Raw genomic sequence first — 12802 nt, 5'->3', positions numbered from 1 at the left:
CCTAGACTTCCCCTGGCACAGCTTCAGGCTCTGTCCCTTTCTTCTGTTGCTGGCTGCCTGGCAGCAGAGACCAATCCCCACCTGGCTACAGCCTCCCTTCAGGTAGCTGTAGACAGCAATGAGCTCTGCCCTGAGCCTCCTCTTCTGCAGGCTGCACACCCCCAGCTCCCTCAGCCTCTCATTTCTATGCCTCTCTAATCTTCTTGAAGCCAGGAATATCAATCCTCAATTATTCATTCAATGTAAGTTTCCAGACCTTTACTTGATGCTGTTGAATAGATTTTTGTAAGCCATGTGAGATGATTGAGGCCATGACAAAGCAGAGCTAGAAGAATTCATTGAAAGAAAATAACTTTTAAAGCCATGCAAATAACTCAAAAGGCCCTGATAAACCTGTGGCTGGGTTAAGAGTATTATCTGCTTATGTCCCATTTGTTTGGTCAGAGTTACAGTAACTGCAGTGACATTTACCTTTTAGCATTGAAGCTCTTTAGTGCTGAGTTCTGAACATGTAAGGTCTTCATTCCCTCTGACAATAAACATCTTAAAAGTTATAGCAATATTTCATAGATGCTTAGTATAGTTAAGGCTGGAAGCAACCTTAAAGATCATCTGGTTCCAACCCACCACCATGGGCAGGGACACCTTCCACTAGCTCAGGTTGCTTAAGGCCTCGTCCAACCTGGCCTTGAACACCTCCAGTGGGGTGGAATCCACAGTCTCCCTGAGCAGCCTGTTCCAGTGTCTCACCACCCTCACTGTAAGGAATTTCTTCTAAGCTCCAGTCTAAATCTGCTCTCTTCAAGCTTCAATCTGTTCCCTCTCATCCTATCTCTACAAGCTCTTGTAAAAGGTCCCTTCCCAGCCATATTGTTAGCCTCCTTCAAGTCCTGGAAGGCTGCTGTAAGGTCTTCCCAGAGCTTGGAATAGAATCAGTCAGGCTTCAAGGGGACCACAAGGATCAGCCAGTTCCAACCCCACTGCCATGGGCAGGGACACCTCACACTACATCAGGCTGCCCACAGCCTCAGCCAGCCTGGCCTTAAACACCTCCAGGGATGAGGCTTCCACCACCTCCCTGGGCAACCCCTTCCAGGGCTCTCATCACCCTCATGCTGAACAACTTCTTCCTAACCTCCAGTCTGAATCTCCCCATTTCTAGCTTGGTTCCATTTCCCCCAGTCCTATCACTACCTGACAGCCTAAAATGTCCCTCCCTAGCTTTATTTTCTCTAGTCTGAGCAGTCCCAGCTCTCTCAGTCAGTCCACATAGGTGAGGTTCTCCATCCCTCTGATCATCTTTTTGGTCCTCCTCTGGACCTGGTGGACCAAAGGACCACTTGGTATAGAATGGAAGGGAAAAAAGCTAAACCTTCAGAACTGTCTTGAGATGATTTTGCTACCAAGTGAATTTTGACTTGTTCATCTAAAGACTTACAGATTGAATCACAGAATCAGCCATGTTGGAAGAGACCTCCAAGCTCATCCAGTCCAACCTAGCACCCAGCCCTGTGCAATCAACCAGACCATGGCACTAAGTGCCTCATCCAGGCTTTTGAACACCTCCAGGCACAGCAACTCCACCACCTCCCTGTGCAGCCCTTTCCTTCTCTTTGTCATCATTCTTCTCTTTATCTGTTTCTAACTTTATACACATGCAGTGGCTATGATAAACCCAGGTTTTGTTCACCTATGTGATGGTTTTGTGCTGCTGGGGTGTAAATGTGGCAAGTGTTATAAGGACACTTAAGGAACCTGAGTTTTACCATCTTCTGGCAGGGAAGTTACTTATCAGGAAATAGCTTTCTAGGTCTGTTTCTTCAGCATAATTAGCAGTATGTGATGTTTATAGAGGGTGGAACATTTCTCCTGCTCCTGCTTTATGGATAAGATTACAATTACTTGTGCTGTTTATCTGAAAGCACAGCACATGCAACATGAATACACCTGCAGTAGAGCTTGCCTTGCTGCAAGAGGGGAGGGAGGAATTTTGCTTGTAAGGGAACTGTGATTTGCAAGTGCTCTCTGCTGTAAAAAATGGCATTTGTCCTAACAGCATTTGGGACAGATTTAACATGTAAAATGATATGGGCCAAGAACTGGCTGGAGGGCTGGGCCCAGAGAGTGGTGCTGAATGGTGCCACATGCAGCTGGCAGCTGGCACTGGTGCTGTGCCCCAGGGATCAGTGCTGGGCACAGTCCTGTTCAGTATCTATATTGAAGATCTGGACGAAGGGATTGAGTCCAGCATCAGTGAATTTGCAGGTGACAGCAAGCTAGGAGCAGGTGTGGAGCTGTTGGAGGGTAGGAGAGCCCTGCAGAGGGACCTGGCCAGGCTGGATGGGTGGGCAGAGGCCAATGGGATGAGACTGAACAAGGCCAAGTGCAGGGTTCTGCACTTTGGCCACAACAACCCCAAGCAGCACTACAGGCTGGGGCCAGAGTGGCTGAGAGCAGCCAGGCAGAGAGGGAGCTGGGGGTGCTGGCAGAGAGGAGCTGAACATGAGGCAGCAGTGCCCAGGTGGGCAGCAGAGCCAATGGCATCCTGGGCTGGCTCAGGAGCAGTGTGGGCAGCAGGACAAGGGAGGTTCTTGTGCCCCTGTGCTCAGCACTGCTCAGGCCAGCCCTGGAGTTCTATGTCAAGCTGTGGGCTCCTGAATTGAAGAGACATGTTGAGGTGCTGGAAGGTGTCCAGAGAAGAGCAATGAAGCTGGTGAGGGGCCTGGAGCACAAAGCCTACGAGGAGAGGCTGAGGGAGCTGGGGGTGTGCAGCCTGCAGCAGAGGAGGCTCAGGGCAGAGCTCATTGCTGTCTAGAGCTGCCTGAAGAGAGGCTGTAGCCAGGTGGGGTTGGGCTCTGCTGCCAGGCAGCCAGCAACAGAAGAAGGGGACACAGCCTCACATTGTGCTGGGGGAGGTCTAGGCTGGATGTTAGGAGGAAGTTGTTGGCAGAGAGAGTGATTGGCATTGGAATGGGCTGCCCAGGGAGGTGGGGGAGTGGCCGTGGCTGGAGGTGTTGAAGCCAAGGCTGGCTGGGGCACTTAGTGCCATGGTCTGGTTGGTTGGGCAGGGCTGGGTGCTAGGTTGGAAGTCTCTTCCAACCTGGTTGACTCTAGTCCTTCTATAATTGTATGACATGAGTTTGTAAGGTTTAAAGAAGGGTTTGTTTACCCATGTCTTGCTTACGAATATACACTGGAGGAATATTGGCTAAGAACACATCAGCTGATGAGCAAATAGAACTATTTCAGAATAGTAAATGCATTTTCCTCACATCATCTTCTCATTTAAGTATTGTTTTGTTTACATATGCTGGAAGTGTACATAAAGGGCAGTGTTTTCCTAGACAATTTAAGTGGTTTTCTTTGGATTCTAGCAAGTGAAAATGTTCTGCCTTGTGAATTGGTACCTACATTATTTCAAGTTATACTTTGCTAGGAGGCAAATTCTTCTTGCCTGTATGATCACAGAATCATGGAATCGTCAGGGTTGGAAGGAGCCTCAAGGATCATCCAGTTCCAACCCCCTGCCATGGGCAGGGACACCTCACACTAGATCAGGTTGCTCAGAGCCACATCCAGCCTGGGCTTTAAAATTCCAGGAATAAAGCTTTCACCACCTCCCTGGGCAACCTGTTCCAGGATCTCATCACCCTCATGGTGAAGAACTTTTTCCTAACATCCAGTATGAATCTACACACTTCCAGCTTTGCTCCATTTCCCCCAGTCCTATCACTACCTGACAGCCTAACAAGTCCCTCCCCAGCTTTTTTTGTAGGCCCCCTTCAGGTAACTGGAAAGCCACAATAAGGTCTCCTCATTTCCTTCTCCCCTCCAGACTGGTATTGTATTCAGGTTGTCAGAGGCTGTAATAGTTGCCAGAGATGCTGTCCTTTGAACACCCAACTACAGCTGCCCTGGTGACAATGCCAGAAGTTATATCACATTTTCAAGGTTCCAATTAGGGCAAGCAGAATTAAGCTACCTATTTGAATCTTGGACTTGCTGCATGCAGTCCTGATGTGTCTCTGTTTCACACTCAGCCTGTCTGCTGCAGCCTTGCAAGTGTTAAATGCCAACCAATACTGACTTGGGCATTTTCTGTCAAGACTGTGGGTGTTGTCCTTTATTGAGCTACTGAGCAGTTATTTCTTGTTACCTGAGCCACAACCTGTTGAGAGCAGTGCTGGCTATCAGTACTGCTGGCACCTCCTTTTACATCCCAGCTCAGGCAACTTAACAGCTCTCCCAGATTACCACTTACCTCGCTCTATAAAAGCTCTTTGTTTGCTGACTGCAGTCTAATAGGAGCTTTTAAATCCTTACCTTGACAACTTACTCTGCTTATCAAAGCTAACAGTTTTCATTCAGTTATGATGAAGTTAAAAAGTAGGCCAATTTATTTTGGAGTAGCAAGAAATTCTTTATGTATCTTCTTACTTTGTAGTATTCTGGGCTGAGATTTAACAAGGCCAAGTGCAGAGTTCTACACAGCCCAAGCAATGCTGCAGGCTGGGGACAGAGTGGCTGAGAGCAGTCAGGAAGAAAGGAACCTGGGGGTACAGTTAGAGAGGAGCTGAAGCTGAGGCAGCAGTGTGCCCAAGTGGGCAGCAGAGCCAATGGCATCCTGGGCTGGCTCAGGAGCAGTGTGGGCAGCAGGACAAGGGAGGTTCTTCTGCCTCTGTGCTCAGCACTGCTCAGGCCACCCCTGGAGTGCTGTGTTCAGCTGTGGGCTCCTGAATTCAAGAGAGATGTTGAGGTGTTCAAGAGAGATGTTGGAAGGTGTGGAGAGAAGGGCAGCAAGGCTGGGGAGGGGCCTGGAGCAGAGCCCTGTGAGGAGAGGCTGAGGGAGCTGGGGGGGTGCAGCCTGCAGCAGAGGAGGCTCAGGGCAGAGCTGATTGCTGCCTGCAGCTGCCTGCAGGGAGGCTGTAGCCAGGTGGGGTTGAGCTCTGCTGCCAGGTACCCAGCAACAGAAGAAGGGGACAGAGTCTGAAGCTGTGCTAGGGGTGGTCCAGGCTGGATGTTGTTAGGAAGTTCCTGGCAGAGAGAGTGATTGGCATTGGAATGGGCTGCCCAGGGAGGTGGTGGAGTGGCCGTGGCTGGAGGTGTTGAAGCCAAGCCTGGCTGGGGCACTTAGTGCCATGGTCTGGTTGGTTGGCCAGGGCTGGGTGCTAGGTTGGCCTGGACCATCTTGGAGGTCTCTTCAAGCCTGCTTGCTTCTATGATTCTGTGATTGTAGGATCCTGTGAATTTGAGATCTATAGTCTTTTGTGAGTACATTTCCCATCTTCAGGAATGGTTCTAGCTGCAAAAGAATGCAAATACTCACATTGAAAGTGATTTCCTTGTCCTGTACCAGGAGTTAAACAATGATTAGCTGCGAAATGAACCAATTGCATTGTGGAATTTATGTTTCTTTGCATTTTTGCTTTTTACAGGAAAAGCTCTTGTCCAGATCTCTTCAAAGGGGTGAAGATCTTCAGTTTGATCAGGTAGGAGACATATGATTTAAAGCAGTTTCTAGTGGATTGAGGTGGGCTGGTGTTGCAGAATGTTGATTCCACTGTTGTAATGACTCAGAAGGTCCACGTTTGATTCAGCATCAGAAGAGTTAGACCTTGAATGTTAATTAGACTTCATTTTCCACTTTAAAATATGATAGAAACTACTAGAACAGATTAATTATTTGAAGGGGACAGTGAAAGATGGTGGAGGAAAGATGCTGAAATATGGTAGGGAGCAAAAGGACTTCATTTATATCTACAGCTCTTATGAGGCTTAGTGTAACCTTGGCCTGCATCACTTCTTATTGTGGTTTCAAGCTGTCCAAGCTGAAACATTTCATGAAATGCAATATGCACTCTATAAAACAAATCCTCTCTGGTAGCTTCTTGATGCATTGGGAGTGCTAATGAGAAAGCAGTGGTACTGAAATGCTAACAGTTTAGAGGTCTACCAACAGGAAAATGACCTCCTCACTTGCCGCAGTTTCATCTCTTTTAGCTAAATTTACCTTTTGCTTCCCATTAAAACCTGAACAGCAAATTCTGCCATTTGAAAACTAAAAAAGTATTGATTCTGCACACGAGGATCTAATGGCAGCCCCCTTGGTCTGGTTGTGCTTCCAACAGAAGCAATAATTCCATTAATTTCTGCTTGACAGGGACAAGGAATACGTTGCTCAGCCATTCCTCTTTGCTCTGAATGCTCTTTGCTTTGAATACTGCATCCAGTTCTGGTGTCCCCAGCATAAGAAGGACACAGACCTGTTGAGGAGAGTGCAGAGGAGGGTCAGAAAGATGATCTAAGGGTTGGAACACCTCTGCTACAAGGACAGGCTGAGGGAGCTGGGGATGTTCAGCCTGGAGAAGAGAAGGCTCCAGTGGCAACCTTAGAGCTGTCTTCCAATAGCTGAAGGTATCCCACAGGAAGGCTGCAGAGGGACTTTTTGGGAGGGTGTCTAGAGACAGGAGAAGGGGAAATGGTTTTAAGTTGAGGGAGAGCAGGATTAGGCTGGATCTTAGGAAGAAGTTCTTCAGTAGGAGGGTTGTGAGACTCTGGATTAGGCTGCCCAGGGAAATTGTGGCTGCTTCCTCCCTCCCTGTGGATGTTGAGGACCAGGTTGGATGAGGCCTTTATCAGCCAAGTCTAGTTGAGAGGTGTCCCTGCCCATGGCTGGACTAGCTCTGAGGTCCCTTCCAAACTAAGCCATTCTGTGATTCTGCAAGAGCTTACAGAATATGAATATGGTGAATATGTTTGGTTCTTTTTACTTTGGGAACATTTCTCTACTTGCATACACAACCAAAGGAGTACTACCCAGTGCCTGTAACCAATAGCTGATTGGTTAACAAGTTAACTACTAAGAAGATTGGAAAGGTCTCCCCTGAAGTTTCTGTTTGGTTAAGCTGTCCCCTACCCTTCCCCAAACCTGAAGAATCAGGATGCTTTAAATGAAGGCAAATAAATAATGCATTGCTGTTATCTTGGTTTTCTGGAGTAGTGAATAATAGATAAGCTGTACCATGAGGATGGCTTTTATTTGGACCCTCTGGTTTGAAAGACCCAAGAGGTAACTAATACCTGGAATCAGTGAGCCACATGGAAACTCCCCAGACAGAGCTTTGGGGATGGGCTTGTTCCCTGCTGCCTCCCACTCTTCCTCCAGTCATTTTCCTCTTTAAGCCTGGGCACTATTGAAATCACAGTATCACAGTCTCATAGTATCACCAAGGTTGAAAGAGACCTCGTAGATCATCAAGCCCAACCCTTTACCACACAGCTCAAGGCTAGACCATGGCACCAAGTGCCACGTCCAGTCCTGCCTTGAACAGCTCCAGGGACGGCGACTCCACCACCTCCCCGGGCAGCCCATTCCAGTGTCCAATGACTCTCTCAGTGAAGAACTTTCTCCTCACCTCCAGCCTAAATTTCCCCTGGCACAGCCTGAGGCTGTGTCCTCTTGTTCTGGTGCTGGCCACCTGAGAGAAGAGAGCAACCTCCTCCTGGCCACAACCTCCCCTCAGATAGTTGTAGACAGCAATAAGGTCTCCCCTGAGCCTCCTCTTCTCCAGGCTAACCAATCCCAGCTCCCTCAGCCTCTCCTCGTAGGGCTGTGCTCAAGGCCTCTCCCCAGCCTCGTCGCCCTTCTCTGGACACACTCAAGCATCTCAATGTCCCTCCTAAACTGGGGGGCCCAGAACTGAACACAGCACTCAAGGTGTGGTCTAACCAGTGCAGAGTACAGGGGCAGAATGACCTCCCTGCTCCTGCTGACCACACCATTGCTGATGCAGGCCAGGATGCCACTGGCTCTCTTGGCCACCTGGGCACACTGCTGGCTCATGTTCAGGTGGGTATCAATCAGCACCCCCAGATCCCTCTCTGTCTGGCTGCTCTCAGCCACTCTGACCCCAGCCTGTATCTCTGCATGGGGTTGTTGTGGCCAAAGTGCAGCACCAGCACTTGGAGCTATTGAATGCCATCCCCTTGGACTCTGCCCATCTGTCCAGGCGGTCAAGGTCCTGCTGCAAATGTGAGTGAAGGAAGCCTGGAGAATTTAAGATTCATACCACATGGCAGTTTTCCCTCTGTAATGCTTTCTATTGCCATTGCATTGTGGATGAGTTCACAAGCACACAGGTTTGTGAGCAACGGACAGGGGAACTGTGCTGCAAGGGAACATAGCCTCAGATCCACACCAGGCAAATATATTGTTAGTGGAGTAGAATAACTAAAAGGCTCTTATTTTTCTCTAATAAACACAAGAAGCATGGTTTTGAAGGTTGCATTCTTCTTAGTTCAGGAGGGCTACCTGCCATTTGTAACCTAAAAATACCTCTGAGATAGGTGCAGAACATTTGGGGGGCATCCTAAAATCTCTGCCTGTTATCAGTGCTTTTATCCAGCTTGTCTGTATTAGAGTTAGGGTTCTGTCATTCTCATGAGCTGGGCCACGTTTTGTTTGCTTGTGTTTTGTCATATTTGTCTTCTTGTGTCACACAAAAAGGATCTTGAAAGGTGTTTGCCAACCTAAGTGATGCTGTGAAATTTACAGTCATCGTCCTTGTTGCGGATGGGGGAAATCAATTGATGCAAGATGATGTTTTCCAAAGTGGATATGGGTTATTAATTTTGCTATTCAGAGCTCTCACCAACCCCCACCACTCATTATAGTAATTTTGGGGTTCTTACACGGTCATGGAAACATTCTGTGGATAATAACTACATCTAATATAACCAGCAAGATATATATACAACAACCCCAAGCAGTGCTACAGGCTGGGGACAGAGTGGCTGAGAGCAGCCAGGAGGAAAGGGACCTGGGGGTACTGATAGATAGTAGCTGAAGATGAGCCAGCAGTGTGCCCAGGTGGGCAGCAGAGCTAATGGCATCCTGGCCTGGATCAGGAACAGTGTGGGCAGCAGGACAAGGGAGGTTATTCTGCCCCTGTGCTCAGCACTGCTCAGGCCACACCTTGAATACTGTGTCCAGTTGTGGGCTCCTGAGTTGCAGAGAGATGTTGAGGTGCTGGAAGGTGTGGAGAGAAGGGCAGCAAAGCTGGTGAGGGGCCTGGAACACAAACCCTATGAGGAGAGGCTGAGGGAGCTGGGAGTGTGCAGCCTAGAGAAGAGGAGGCTTAGGGGTGACCTCATTGCTGTCTATAGCTACCTGAAGGGACATTGTAGCCAGGCAGGGGGTGGCCTCTTTTGCCAGGCAACCAGCACCAGAAGAAGGGGACACAGTCTCAAGCTGTGCCAGGGCAGGTCTAGGCTGGATGTTAGGAGGAAGTTCCTGGCAGAGAGAGTGATTGGCATTGGAATGGGCTGCCCAGGGAGGTGGTGGAGTGGCCGTGGCTGGAGGTGTTGCAGCCAAGCCTGGCTGGGGCACTTAGTGCCACGGTCTGGTTGTTTGGGCAGGGCTGGGTGCTAGGTTGGGCTGGCTGAGCTTGGAGCTCTCTGCCAACCTGCTTGATTCTATGATTCTAGGCAAAGCCACAGGCTCTCTTTCCTCTAATTTAAGAAAAGCACAGCCCTTGCACTAGGCAGGTGCAAGCTAAGTGTTTGTACCTTACACCACAGGGCCCTGGGCAGGCCAGGCTCAGTGGCTCCAGGTCCTTTTGTGTCTGCTTCTCCAGTTGCCTCTCTGGTGGAGCACAAAAACATGCCGAGGCAGGGCAGGACATGTAGAAGCCCAGGGGAGATGGTGAAGTCATCATCCCGGGAGGTGTTCAAGAAAAGACTGCATAAGACAGTGCCATGGTCTAGTTGATTGGCCAGGGCTGGGTGCTAGGTTGGACTGGCTGAGCTTGGAGCTCTCTGCCAACCTGCTTGGTTCTATGATTCTAAGCCTATTTTGGGCCTGTCAGGCCTACCACAACAGTCCTAGGCAAAAATGATTTTACTTTGTAAAGTAGGGTGATAAATGGAAAACCAATTTGAAAAGATGATGATTTGGGGCTTTCTAGATTGCTTTATCATGCTAAATAATCTCTTTCTTCCTTTTTTTTCCCCCCCAGTTGATAAGCTCTATGAGCTCAGTAGCAGAGCACTGTCTCCCCTCCTTGTTACGCACCTTGTTCGACTGGTACAGGCGGCAGAACGGAGCAGAAGATGAATCTTATGAGTACAGACCTCGGTCGAGCACAAAATCCAAGGGGTAAGGGTTTGCCTGGCAAGAGTCTCTGGGGTTTTTTTTGGTGCTGTCTTGTAAGAAAATGTATTTCTATTTGGATCTCCCATAGCTTAAGTTTGTGCAAGAAGAGCGTTGGGCTCTTCCGAGGTAGCTCATTTGACTTGCAGAGATGATAAGCATGGAGTGACTTAATGCTTTAGGGGTTGATACACAGAAGAGGGTTGGGTGCTGGATAATTGCAAGCTAGTTTGTCCTCCTTTGAATTGTTGACAGGTGTTGATCTGTTGGAAGGTTGAAGAGCCCTGCAGAGGGACCTGGCCAGGCTGGATGGGTGGGCAGAGGCCAATGGGATGAGATTGAACAAGGCCAAGTGCAGGGTTCTGCACTTTGGCCACAACAACCTCAAGCAGCACTGCAGGCTGGGGCCAGAGTTGCTGAGAGCAGCCAGGCAGAGAGGGACCTGGGGTTACTGGTAGATAGTAGCTGAAGCTGAGGCAGCAGTGCCCAGGTGGGCAGCAGAGCCAATGGCATCCTGGCCTGTATCAGGAACAGTGTGGGCAGTAGGACGAGGGAGGTTATTCTTCCTCTGTACTCAGCACTGGTCAGGCCACACCTTGAGTGCCGTGTCCAGTTCTGGGCCACTCAATTCAAGAGAGATGTTGAGGTGCTGGAATGTGCCTAGAGAAGGGCAGCAAGGCTGGGGAGGGGCCTGGAGCAGAGCCCTGTGAGGAGAGGCTGAGGGAGCTGGGGGTGTGCAGCCTGCAGCAGAGGAGGCTCAGGGCAGAGCTCATTGCTGTCTGCAGCTGCCTGCAGGGAGGCTGTAGCCAGGTGGGGTTGGGCTCTGCTGCCAGGCAGCCAGCAACAGAACAAGAGGACAGAGCCTCAAGCTGTGCCAGGGGAAGTATAGGCTGGATGTTAGGAGGAAGTTGCTGGCAGAGAGAGTGATTTGGTTTGGCTGTTGACAGATCCTTTCAGGAGGGGGTAAGATGTCAGTGCTGCACCAGCCCCCAAATGCTTTGTAGCCATCCCTTTTATATACGTATGCAGGAATGATTGCATGAAAGACATGTCTGTTACCTGTCTTCTGATTGTTGTGTGATACCTGTGCTCTTGGTTTCTTCTTGTAGAGATGATCAACAACGTGAAAGAGATTATCTACTTGAAAGGAGGGACTTAGCTGTAGATTTCATTTTTTGTTTAGTTTTAATAGAGGTTCTAAAACAGGTAAGCTCTTTTGCTTTGGCTAACTTCATCTTTCTCTTTCAATGTCAGTTTTGATAAACCCCTTTGCATTATTTTTGTTAATGAAAAACTGAAGCACATATACAGTGAACATAGGCATATAATCTCAGTTGCTGAAAGTCTTTGGCTTCTCCTGTCTTATCTTTGCATGCTTCCAGTATCTGGAGGGGGCCTACAGAGAGGGACTGTTGACAAGGTCTTGTAATGACAGGACAAGGAGGAATGGGTTTAAACTGGCAGAGGGGAGATTTAAACTAGGAAGTTCTTTCCAGTGAGGGTGGTGAGACACTGGCACAGATTACCCAGGGAGGATGTGGAGCACAGAATCCCCCAATGTGATCTTTGATCACATTGGGGGATTCTGTGCTCCACAACCTCCCTGGAGGTGTTCAAGGCCAGGTTGGATGAGGCCTGGAGCAACTTGTACTGGGAGGTGTCTCTGCCCATGATGTGGGGCTGGAACTATATGGTCTTTGGAGTCCCTTCCAACTTAAATCATTCTATGATTATCTCAGTTCCTATGTCCTGAGTCCACTAAGTCAAAGATGCTAAAAGCAGAAGTGTAACAAAAGCCATTCTCTTTATGTTCAGTACCTGTGGTCTGCTTAAGCATGATGTGAATTCACTGAATGACAAGATGAATATGTCACTTTAAAAACAGTTTGAAAGGGTGTGGAATTTGGCCTTACAGTATAATGCTGGATGATGGCACACACAGTTTCTGTTACCACTTTGGTCTGTAGACAGGAGGGCAGAGTTTGGTTTTAAGTAGCAGCAATTATTGTCTTGGATTTTTTGAGAGGAGAGGAAGATGTGGTAAGAATCAGTTTGAAGCATGAAGCAAACTGGAGAGTGAATTTCACATCTGTTATCTTTGGGTGCATGGCTTTCTGTAGTAAGTGAAGCAAAGACTATGGTTTAGTTTGCAGATACTTTCTAGTAGGTTTATACTGATGTACTCTTGCATGGCACATCTGTAAAACAGAGGAAAATGAAAACAGGAAACTGAAAGAGCTGCCTATTTGGCCATGAGACACCAACCAGTCATCCCAAGTGATATTTCTACACTCTGGTGCACACAGATGCAGAGAACAGTTAGTAAAAACACCAAAGTCCTCTGTGTTAGCCTTTTACAGTAAGCCTTTACTTGGTGCTTTCTCCCTGAAAGAGAAAGGAGATGGAATAGGTTGGTTAGGATTTCAGGCTTCTGTGGGTAGCTTCTGTATTTTGAGCCATTAGTTTTTCTGTTGAGGAAAGCAGATGTTGCCAGTGGTTCATTTGCCAAGAGAGCTGTGCCCAAGCTTTGATCTTGAAGAGAGCTACTCCTGTAGTGCTTGGTCAGCTTCTCAACCTGTGCTGATTGATAGGTATTGATGGATAGGTATTTTTTTGCTCAGAATCTTGTGGTCTTGAAGAGAGCCACTCCTG

General features: G+C 48.4%; 1 protein-coding gene across 9 annotated transcripts in view; it reads left to right on the top strand.

Annotated features, from left to right (window-relative positions):
- Positions 1 to 12802, top strand: part of FRYL (FRY like transcription coactivator) — a 245094-nt gene that overhangs the window by 100070 nt on the left and 132222 nt on the right. For all 9 annotated transcript variants that reach the window (XM_064149248.1, XM_064149243.1, XM_064149246.1 and 6 more), the window contains 3 exons: positions 5436 to 5489; positions 10017 to 10156; positions 11260 to 11356. In XM_064149248.1, coding sequence (XP_064005318.1) covers positions 5436 to 5489; positions 10017 to 10156; positions 11260 to 11356 — 291 coding nt within the window. The remainder of the gene's footprint in view (positions 1 to 5435; positions 5490 to 10016; positions 10157 to 11259; positions 11357 to 12802) is intronic.

This window comes from Pogoniulus pusillus, chromosome 9, assembly GCF_015220805.1.
Source record: "Pogoniulus pusillus isolate bPogPus1 chromosome 9, bPogPus1.pri, whole genome shotgun sequence".
Taxonomy (NCBI): Eukaryota; Metazoa; Chordata; class Aves; order Piciformes; family Lybiidae; genus Pogoniulus; species Pogoniulus pusillus.
The sequence above is the reverse complement of the archived record's forward strand: the minus strand, read 5'-3'. Positions and strand labels throughout refer to the sequence as shown.